Raw genomic sequence first — 12,139 nt, forward strand, 5'->3', positions numbered from 1 at the left:
TAAGGAGGCCAAGTTCTTGGGCCTAATCTTTGATTCCCACTTAACATTTCTGCCTCATATTCCATATAAGTTCCTTAAAACTAAATGCCTGAAGGCTCTTGACTTATTGAAAGTTTTTTCCAACTCAAAGTGGGGAGGGGATAAGAATTTCAGAACAGTTTGCAATAGCATAGTCCATGACTCCCTAGACCACTTAGATTTGCAGCAACTTTCACAAAATGTAGAAAATATTTGTCAACTTCTTTCTCATTAAAAGAGAGTCCAAGTCTAGCATGCCTTGCAATGTCAAAAGTGGAAGAATCTGAGGTCTGAGAAGGGTTTTCAAGTTTTTTAAAAGCAATTTCTTGGTCAATTTCTAATTTCTCCTATTCTAATTCCTTTCTGTCCCTTACCCTTTCCCTTTCTATTTCCTTCTCCATCTCAAACTTTTTCATTTCCATTTCTAATTTTTTCATTTCTAACTGGTCTGTAACATTCCTCTGGCACCATTTCCAAAACATCATCTTCAAAAATTCCTTCATCAATATAGTGGTTCAAAACAATTTTCAAAATGTGAAATTTCCTCATTGCAGGTTTGGCACCCGTGGCGAGCCACCTCCTCGTGGTGGGTGCTGAGTAACGCTAAGAGCTCGTCGACACCCCCGTTGTGGACCCGGGGGGATATTTGGTCCACCAACCCGTTTGCCGTGGGTTGCGGCCCTGTGTCGGCGGAGGAGGGGATCCTGGTGGTTGAGGGCAATAGGGACCTGCAACCGTGTTCCTGTTGCTCAATACACCACTTTGGCCCTGACTTCGCCTAGACGGGTGGTTGAATGGGCCCGGTTCAACCAATCGGCTGGTCATGTCGAGCCCTGTGCATTACTTGTAATTGCACAAAAAAACTTATATTCTGAATGAACTGTATTGTTACTTTTAGGCTTCGACTCTTTTTATTTGTCAAACTTTACTTGAGTAGAAATATGTCACAAATAAATTTGCCTAGAGTCTTACATGCCCAGAAGGCGATGGCTCATGGGCCAATCTGGTAGGATTTATCTTTTTGGGATATTTTCCTGCTTGAGTATACTCTCCTAGTATCCTTGGTGCCGTGTGCTGGAGACCCGCATACAGTAGGCATTGTCCTCGTTGACACTCCGTGGTGGGTGGGGAGCTAGGAGGGTGAATCATATTCAATACCACCATGGCACCCCCACTGAAAAAACGTTCGTATGAATCTGATGATTCAGTATCTTCTGAGGATGAAATTCAAGACGTTCTCCCAAATCCTGATCATTGGTCACGCTTTTTGGTCATGTCAGCACCAAATGATGGTCCACTAAAATTGAATCCTTTTGCCATTTCTAAAGGTATAGAAGGTTTAGCTGGCGATGTCAAAGAAATCAAGAAGCTACGTTCTGGATCTCTTCTGATCGAGTGTAAAAAGAAAAGCCAGTCACAAATACTTCTTTCAACCAAATCACTGGCTAAAGTTCCTGTGGAGGTGTCCCCTCACAGAACACTCAATAGTTGTAAAGGCATTGTCCGTGATGTGGGACGTTGCCTTTCAGATATGGATGAGAGTGACATCATTTCAGAATTACGCTCACAAGGTGTAACTGCTGTTAAGCGGTTCACTTACAAAAGAGAAAATGACATCGTAAAGACCAATACCTACCTATTTACATTTGGTCTTCCAACACGTCCGGAATCATTGAAGGCTGGTTATTGCCACTTAAGGGTTAATACTTACATCCCAAATCCCCTGAGGTGCTACAGATGTCAGAAATATGGCCATGGTTCTAAATCATGCCGTAGTTCGGCTGCTTGTCATCGATGTGGAGGCACCTGTGAAGATGGCAAACTCTGTGATAAACCTCCAGCGTGTGTAAACTGCTCTGGAAATCATCCTTCGTCGTCCAGAACATGCCCTACATGGGAACTCCAGTCAAAAATTTCGAAAATAAAACATGAACGAAATGTCTCTTTCCTAGAAGCAAGGAAACTTGTACTAGCTCTTGAAAAACCAGGCCCATCTTATGCAGCTGCTGCGTCAGTCTCAATTCCAACTTCTAGATCGGTTTCATATCAGTCCGTATGTTGTCAAACTGATTATACATGGATGGAATCCTCTGCTCCGATCCTCACTACATCTCCTCGACAGTCATCTAGTGCTTCATCTCAAACGGATGATCCATCTACAGTTGTCTCACACTCGCCGATGACTTCAACAGTGAACCTGCAGTCGGTACCGAAACCATCGTCTGATTTGAAAACGACAACCAAAAAATCTGACCATTCTAATCGTTCTGATCGTATTCCAAAGGGTCAGCGTGACCCTGTACGGATACAGAATCGTTTTCAAACCTTAGAGGACATGGATGTATCTCCTCTCCCTCATCGGCGCACCACCAGTAAGTCGCCTATAAAGGGAAACACAGATCCCCTGTACAACCACCTTTAACATGAGCGTTTCTAGTTCAATTATTCAGTGGAATTGCAGAGGTTTTAGGACCAATCTCAATGATTTGCATTTATTGATACAAGATTATAAGCCATCAGCAATATGTCTGCAGGAGACTTACCTTAAAGAAACTGATAACTTTGATTTACGTCAGTACAGTACCTACAATTCCTTCTCCCCACCAGGGACTAAAGCTACTGGTGGATCTTCAATTTTAGTTCGACAGGGTGTGATTCATAGCCCTGTTTTACTTCATACCAATCTTCAGGCTGTAGCAGTTAGAATAACGTTGCACATTGTTTTTACTTTGTGCTCTCTTTACATTCCCCCAACATCGTTGCTTCAATTAACTGATCTTCAAGCACTTTACGACCAACTTCCAAAGCCCTGCATCATTATGGGTGATCTCAATGGTCATAACCCACTATGGGGTAGTGTGCATACAAGCAATAAAGGAAGGTTACTTGAAGAGTTCATTTCAAATAATGATTTATGCATCTATAACGATGGCTCTCACACTTATCTACATCCTGGGAATGGTACTTATTCTAGTCTTGATTTATCTGTCACTGACTCAATCCTCCTGAATGAATTTGAATGGTCCGTCCATGACGACCTTTGTGGAAGTGATCACTTTCCTACAGTTCTAACATCTGTAACCCCTTCTGATGTTCCTCCGTCATCCAGATGGAATTTTAAGAAGGCTAACTGGCCTTTATATGAAGCTCTCTGTGCTGACAAACTTAAACCTGAAGTTTTCACTGATGTTGCTGACGCTATAAAGTGTTTTACTGATGAGGTGAACATCATAGCCAATGAGTGTATAGCCAAGTCCTCCGCAACTCCACATATTAGAAAACCGTGGTTCAACGATGATTGCAAACAGGCTCGGAAGGCACGGAAAAAAGCTGAACATTATTTCCGCCGCCATCCTATGGTCCACAATTTGAACAAATATAAAATTCTTAATGCTAAAGCTCGACGTACTTTTAAGCAAAGTAAACGCCATTCTTGGCGAACGTATGTATCAAAGATCAATGCACGTACGCCGATATCAAAAGTATGGAACATGATTCAGAAAATCAAGGGTAAGGGCACTAAATCCAGCATTCAACACCTTCAAGATGGTGATCAGCTACTGACAAACAAATCCGATATCGCAAATAAACTAGGTGAAACCCTCGCCAAACACTCCTCTTCTTCAAATTATGTGCCTGAATTTCAGAAATATAAAAGTCAGCAAGAAAAGAAAGCTATAAATTTCAGTTCAAATAATGGTGCAGATTATAATGAAATATTCTCTATTCATGAGCTTCATACTGCTCTTGAACAAGCTCATGATACTGCTACAGGAGCTGATCATATACATTATCAACTCCTGAAACACTTACCAGAATCTTGCTTAGAAACCCTTTTAAATATATTTGATGACATTTGGACTTCGGGAAAATTTCCGTCTTCGTGGCGAGATGCTATTGTAGTCCCAATCCCTAAACCTGGACGTGATCATACTGATCCTTCAAATTATCGACCAATTTCTCTCACAAGCTGTGTTTGCAAAACCATGGAACGAATGATAAACAATAGACTAGTTTGGTACTTAGAGACCAATAACCTCATAACAGATATTCAGTGTGGTTTTCGTAAAAACAGAAGTACCATTGATCACTTAGTGCGTTTAGAATCATTTGTCAAAAACGCTATAATTAATAAACAACATGCAGTCTCTATATTTTTTGATTTAGAAAAAGCCTATGACACTACATGGAAATATGGCATTTTGAAAGATTTGCATGACTTTGGACTGCGAGGCCGATTGCCTCAATTTATTTCCAACTTTTTAAATGACAGACAATTTCAAGTCCGAGTGGGCTCTACCCTGTCTGATCATTATAATCAGGATCAGGGTGTCCCACAAGGCAGTATTTTATCTGTCACTTTATTTAGCATTAAAATCAACAGTTTATCTAAGGTTTTAAATGATTCGATTGATGGATCACTTTTTGTTGATGATTTTAATATTTCTTGTCGCGGTAAAAATATGCGTACTATTGAAAGACAACTGCAGTTGTGTTTAAACAAAATTAACAAGTGGTGTCTTGAAAACGGTTTTAAACTTTCTAAATCGAAAACTAATTGTATACATTTTTGTAGAAGATATAAACTGCATAAGGACCCTGAACTATTTCTCAATGGCACTCCCATCAAAGTGGTAAAGGAAGCTAAGTTCTTTGGTATAGTTTTTGACTCGCATTTAACCTTTTTACCGCATATTAAGTCCCTTAAAACTAAATGCCTGAAGGCCCTTGACTTGTTGAAAGTCATTTCTAATTCTAAGTGGGGAGGGGATCAAGCTACTCTCCTGCAACTTTATCGATCATTGATACGTTCAAAACTTGATTACGGCTGCATCGTCTATGGCGGAGCCTGCAAAAGCAACCTAAAACTTTTAGATTCTGTTCACAATCAAGGTCTAAGACTTTGTCTTGGCTCATTTCGAACTTCACCCGTCGACAGCCTGTACGTTGAGGCTGATGAACCATCTCTTAAACAACGCCGTATAAAATTATCTTTACAGTATATAACCAAATTATATTCCAACGAGTCAAACCCTGCATTTAACTGTGTCTTTAAACCTCTGTATGAGGATTTGTATAACAAGAAGTCTTGCCTTGTTCCGCCTCTTGGACTAAGAGTGAAACCTTTCCTTTCTGCTGCTGGCATAGCGCTAGACAACATAGCTCCCTCCCGTCTGATTTCCTCTCCTCCTTGGCAGTTGGTTAGGCCACAAGTAGACCTTACACTGACTACATTTAAAAAATCAGAAACTAATGAATTACAATATAAACAAGAATATAAACAACTAAAAAACAAATATTGCAATTACAAATCCTTATTTACAGACGGATCCAAGGACGGTGGCGCAGTGGCTTGTGCTACTGTCATTGGATCTAAAACAATATCTTCTAGATTACCCGATAGCAGTTCAATTTTCACGGCTGAAGCAAACGCCATATTGACGGCTCTTAAATATATTCAAAGACACCCTAAACATCAACAATATATAATCTATTCTCTCTTTCTTGCCTTGAGGCGATTAAAAACGTATCATGTAAACATCCACTTTTAATAGAAATTATTGAATTGCATAATGAACTTGCTACTGGCCAATGCGACATCGTCTTTTGTTGGTTACCCAGCCACGTTGGTATTAATGGGAACACAATGGCCGATCGTGCTGCGAAGGTAGCACTCAACAAATCTGTGACACCACTTCTTATCCCCTACACTCTGATTATAAAGCTGTTATCAGATCTTATATCCGGGATATCATGCAGAAGAGGTGGGACACTCACGTAGGTATCAATAAATTACATGCGGTAAAACCCTATGTTGGTTACACCTATTTGGGTTGTCAGTCCAGATTTGAGGAGGTCATCATCCGACGATGCCGTATTGGCCACACCAGGTATACACATCAATACCTATTGAAAGGTGAAGATCCTCCGTTTTGTATCCCTTGTGATGAACGAATCACAGTCAAGCATCTCTTGCTTGACTGTGTTGAGTATTCCATCACAAGGGATAAATATTTTACATCACGAACTTTGCAGGATCTTTTTATGAATCATAGTTCTCATTTAATTATTGCTTTTTTAAAAGAGTTAGATTTGTTGTCTGAGCTGTAAATAGATAAATATTTTACGACTGGAAGTTTCAATTAGTAACTGACATTGTTAGTGGCAGTATCCTCAAGGGGGGTTAAAGTACAGTAAAATTATTGTCCTCCCGAGAGGGTACGTAAGCCCCATAACATTCGAAGTAAATTAAAGCTCTCCACTGTTTTACTCGTAGCATACGTGTAGTTTTAATATATGGCTAGATATGACGAAATTGCTAACGGCTGAAGGGATGATGTAAATCCAGCTAGGGTCCATGCAGGTAGCAAAAGTACTGTAAGTCCCCATGGTCCCTAGTATGGTGATCTACCTTCGGTTGTTGGCAATCTATAGCCCGTTTTTATATTGTAGTGTTCTCAGTAATTAAACTGTTTTAGATATCATTACTAGATTTAAATGAATGTCTGTGATATACTAGTGATTTTGCTGTTCTTTGTCAACAGATTTTAGATTGTTTCAAGTATTATTGACATATATCATGTCTTTTTGAATTGTTCTCGTCACGATATGGCTGAGATACTGCCGATGTGACGATAAATATTAACTCACTCACTCACTCATTGCAGGTTTGGCATCAAGTTTGAGATGTGAAGAAATTTGCAATAAATCTGATTTCCTCAACTGACTATTTGTCTCAGAGTCAGGGGACAATGTAAACTTCTCAAGTTCAAAGACCATTTTGCTGGTTCCACAATTTAACTTGTTGCAAAATTGCAGAAATTTGGAATATATTTTCACAAATGGTCTCAAATGTCAAATGAATTCTATCCCAGGCGAGCCCCCAAATGTGTTACAGTTAAGAATTTACCATGACAAACGATGTAAGAAATCCCCTTGTGAACCAGCAAAACAGAACAAAGACAAGTCATAAACGTTCAAACTGTATTATTATGCAACGAGAGCAAGGTATACAAAGTCGCAAGTCAATTTCATAATGCTGATTACAAATACAATTCAAAAGAGACAAAATCTAAGTCACTGGGTCATAAGATATATATATAATAACAAACTCACCAAAGTCTTGGTGTGAGAGAGAAAAGCAATGCAGAATGTAACCACAGCGATCGGTGTGACAGCAGATAATGTAGATTCAGGCGTTGACGGATGCATTCATATAAGTCTCCCGGAAGTAAACACATAGAAAACTAAAACAGATAAATTCCAGAAAACAAGAATCCTAAAAGTGTTGACTAGCTATTAAAACGAAATGTGACCCATCATAATTATTATTCAAAACACTTAGTGTTGTGAACAAATGATAATTATTACTTAATTAATAACAAAAATATACAGAAATTACATACTGGTAACACTCATAAGGACCCAAAGTTATCTGTAAATGGCACCCTATGAAAGTTGTAAAGGAGGCCAAATTTAATTTTCCTCTCTCATTTAACATTCTTACCACACATTAAACCCTTAAAGCTAAATCCCCGAAGACACTAGATTAAACCATTTATTTCTTCTGCCGGCCTTGAGCTGAACGTATATCGCCTTCCCGTGTTCTTTCTTCTCCTCCTTGGCAGTTGGTTAGGCCACAAGTTGAGCTAACATTAACATCATTTATAAAATCAGAAACAAATGACTTACAATATAAACAAGAATATCATCAATTAAAACATAAATATAGCAATTACAAACCTTTCTTTACAGATGGATCCAAGGATGGTGGCGCAGTGGCTTGTGCCGCTGTCATCGGATCCATAACAATATCTTCTAAGCTACCGGATAGCAGCTCTATTTTCACAGCTGAAGCTAACGCCATATTAACAGCTCTTAAATACATTCAAAGACACCCTAAACATAAACAGTATATAATCTGTTCCGACTCTCTTTCTTGCCTTCAGCCTATTGAAAGTATATCTTGTAAAGATCCACTTTTAATTGAAATTATTGAATTGTATAATGATCTTGCTACTGACCAGTACGACATCGTCTTCTGTTGGTTACCCAGTCATGTAGGCATCTGGTAACGCAATGTCCGATCTTGCTGCTGTTTTTGCTTGACTGTGTTGAATTCTGCATCACAAGGGATAAGTAATTTACTGTTAAAACAATTAAGGATCGTTTTACCAACTTTAGTTCTCATTTAATTATTGTTTTTAAAAAAATGATATTGATTTTTTGGTTGAATTTTGAATAATATGTTCTGTAAATAGAAGTATGTTAATGATTGGTAGTTTAGATTAGTAGCTTGAATTTTTAGTGGCTGTACCCTCAAAGGGGGTTGAAGTATTATAAAATCATTGTCCTCCTGTAGCGTAAGTCCCACAACATTCGATGTAAATTAAAACTTCCCACTGTTCTTAGTCGCAGTATATGTGTATTTTTAATTTTTGGCTAGATGTGTCTAAACTGAGGGCATGATGTAAATCCACTTTGGGTCCATGCAGGTAGCAAAGGTACTGTAAATGCCCATGGTCCCTAGTATGGTGATCTGTCTTCAGTTGTTGGCAATCTATAGCCTGATTTTATATTGTATTGTCCGAATAGTGTTATTAGTTTCAACTTTCCACGCTAGTATTAATTCAATTTGTGATATTCTAGTTGTTTTATTGTCCTTCGTTGACAGGTTTTTATAGTAGACCTATATTACATTTCAGTATTAAATGTCCTCGTCACGACATGGCTGAGATATTGCCGATGTGACGTTAAATATTAACTCACTCACTCTGTCTGATAACATTGATAAACTCACCCAAACACAACCACCTTCAGGAACAACATGAAAAGTATGTGACATGAATGTGCTCTACATTTCACACATGCTGTCTGATCGGTTAAAACCTACCTGTAATCACTGCTCTAATACAACAAGCGGGTCCTACCTTCATATCTTAGGGATGATCATGCCCATCTTTGCATGATAATGCCCGAAAAGAGTTGGTAATGATCAAGAACATCACACATACGGACTGGCATGCAAGGTCACGTAATCCCATTCAACATTCTTGGCATATTACTTAAGTCATGTTTACGTCTAGATCTTCATCCTGAGACTCTGGGTGAACACGTTACAGAGAGAATGACAGAACATTCTACAACAGCATATCTAAAGGCTTGTTTAGTCAATGCACTTCTTCACTGTCCAAAACTGGGTTTAACTTCAATGTTAGCATGTTGCATTACTGTTTCATGGGTAAATGCTTTTGATGATTTGTAAGTCAATTATTGCTCAAAACCATTTCCTTTCATTCAGTTAACCGTATGCACAAATGTTTCACCTTCCTATTGTACCATTCCATGATTTGCAATTTCAATAAATAAAACTGTAATGAGACTAACAAATTGGGGGGCTTAACTCATTTTTTACCGTTAATAGTTTCTCACTAGTGAACATTACAGAAGAGACAAAGCAGAAATCCAGGCTAATTTAGTCGTGTTTTCTGAAGCCGAGCGATAAGAAACGTTGAGGCGCCCAAAGTATAACTTTTCCACACCGTGCATTTGCAACGTTGTTGTCACGTGTTGAGATTACGTTGCACAGTGACGTGATGTTAACGTAGTCAGAAAAAATGGAAACTAAGTCACTCATATTTGTGCAAAGAAAATGACAAACATTTAGGTTAACATTTATTACTTATTTTTTCCTTTTTTAATTGTCTTTTTTTGTAAAGAATTCTGTCATTTTGGAGTATCCTGAATCCAAAACACACTGCTCGCATGTTCGTACAGTTTTGCCTTCCAAACTTGTTAGTGGCTGCAGTATTAAAATCTGGTATTTTGTGATTTGAATTATGGCTAATCACCAGCGACTGACGATATTGTGTAAATACACTGTATGTCCCATTGGTCCCTAGTGCGACAATGCTCATTTGGTCAGTGACGACTCATAGGTATATTGCCAGAGTGTCCCCTCTGTCTATTACGTAACAATCACATTCTGGGGCCACTACGTGACAAGTCGTTGAGAAGATGTGAATGTAGGGACCACTCTGGGACAACTTGTTAGTTAGTTGCGTGTGTTTATCCTTTCTGTATTTTGCTAGTAGACTTCCATGGCTCTGAATGGATATGACTTGTTGTGTCCTTCTTGTGGTGAGGATGTATTGATGTGTACTAATATGTAAATGTGAAGCCATGAATAGTGTAAACGTACCGTTTGTTTTTTTTTCATCAGAGCCCTTTCAAAGCATCCCCCCCCCCACCCGCCCTTTAATTAGCCTAACACACTTGCTAATTAAGCTGATTAGATTAAAAGGGGTCAGTGTGGGAACACCTAAGTGTTCGAGGGCCACACCGGGAATACATCGACCCATAGCATGGTTTTATATTGCTTCGTTTTCAATAGTTAAGTCACTTTAGATTTAATCACTAGTTTTGAATTTATATCTGTGATAGTCTAGTTGTTTTCTGTCCTTCGTTGACAGGTATTAATAGTTTACTTTAAATCACTCGACTTGATTTAGTCACGATATGGCTAACACGGTGCCTATGTCTTACTCACGCACTCACTCACTCACTCACTCACTCACGCACTCACTCACCCAACCTTTGATGAAGAATCACAATCATCATGGAATATCTAGAATTTACAATTCCCTGACGCTAATACAGCTGGGCCATACAACTCTTGTTACGTAGGTAATAAATGCCGAACATCCATGCTGTTAGCACAGTTGGGACCATTCTGAGATGTCTGTTTCTGGGATAAATCCTGAAGTGCTTCCTATTTTATTTGAAGGTCATTAAGTTCAAAATAGCCTGATCAGAACAAATGTTTAAAAATGTTTTTGTCTTAAGCATTTGTTCACATATGACACAGAGTGCATTCAACATGGATCGTCCTCCCTGTACGGCCCCTCAACAATGCATTCAACATGGATCGTCCTCCCTGTACGGCCCCTCAACACTGCATTCAACATGGATCGTCCTCCCTGTACGGCCCCTCAACACTGCAATCAACATAGATCGTCCTCTCTGCACGGCCCCTCAACACTGCATTCAACATGGATCGTCCTCCCTGTACGGCCCCTCAACAATGCATTCAACATAGATCGTCCTCTCTGTACGGCCCCTCAACACTGCATTCAACATGGATCGTCCTCCCTGTACGGCCCCTCAACAATGCATTCAACATAGATCGTCCTCCCTGTACGTCCCCTCAACAATGCATTCAACATAGATCGTCCTCTCTGTACGGCCCCTCAACACTGCATTCAACATAGATCGTCCTCTCTGTACGGCCCCTCAACAATGCATTCAACATAGATCGTCCTCCCTGTACGTCCCCTCAACATCGTCCATCCCCCTCCATCGTCGCGTGGAAACATTCTTCAGTATGAGTAAATTTCCTCCTCCACAAGCCATATCTAAAATATTATCACCAGCATCATTCGTAGTTTTTGCTTGTTTTGTCAAGGATAGTCACATTTTAATACTTACGAGATAGTTTACATATACATGTGATCATCTAGTAGTATCTTGCTGTTTTGCCGAGGCACCCGTGGCGAGCCACCTCCTCGTGGTGGGTGCTGGGTAACGCTAAGAGCTCGCCGACACCCCCGTTGTGGACCCGGGGGGATATTTGGTCCACCAACCCGTTTGCCGTGGGTTGCGGCCCTGTGTCGGTGGAGGAGGGGATCCTGGTGGTTGAGGTCAATAGGGGCCTGCAACCGTGTTCCTATTGCCTAACACACCACTTTGGCCCTGACTTCACCTAGACGGGTGGTTGAATGGGCCCGGTTCAACCAATCGGCTGGTCACGCCAAGCCCTGAGCATTACAATATGAAATGTTAAAAAATTGGAAATTGTATCTTTTTAAGTCTTGGCGAATTTTTGGATCTTCTTCATTTCAACTATACACTTTCATGTTTTTGCCTAGAGTCGTATGCCCAGAAGGCGGTGGCTCATGGGTCAATCTGGTGGAATGATTACACTTTTAATTTTTCTGCTGGAGTATATCATCCGGGTATCCTTGGTGCTGCAAACTGGAGATCCGTTTGTTTTTAGCATTGTCCTTGTGATACTCCGTGGTGGGTGGGGAGCTCGGATGATGAAACAATTATAAGCTCACTA

General features: G+C 39.8%; 1 protein-coding gene across 1 annotated transcript; it reads left to right on the forward strand.

The window, feature by feature from the left end:
* The first annotated feature begins 1,180 nt into the window (after positions 1 to 1,180).
* On the forward strand, positions 1,181 to 2,440 carry LOC137271599 (uncharacterized). The gene has a single exon (XM_067804044.1). It carries the CDS (start codon positions 1,181 to 1,183, stop codon positions 2,438 to 2,440), a length of 1,260 nt encoding a protein of 419 aa, XP_067660145.1.
* Positions 2,441 to 12,139: the final 9,699 nt, after the last annotated feature.

The sequence above is a fragment of the Haliotis asinina genome, chromosome 1 (assembly GCF_037392515.1).
Source record: "Haliotis asinina isolate JCU_RB_2024 chromosome 1, JCU_Hal_asi_v2, whole genome shotgun sequence".
In the NCBI taxonomy this organism is placed as follows: domain Eukaryota; kingdom Metazoa; phylum Mollusca; class Gastropoda; order Lepetellida; family Haliotidae; genus Haliotis; species Haliotis asinina.

Excerpts from the sequence above, each read along its gene's own strand:
- LOC137271599 (XM_067804044.1), top strand. The coding sequence starts at position 1,181 with ATGGCACCCCCACTGAAAAAACGTTCGTATGAATCTGATGATTCAGTA.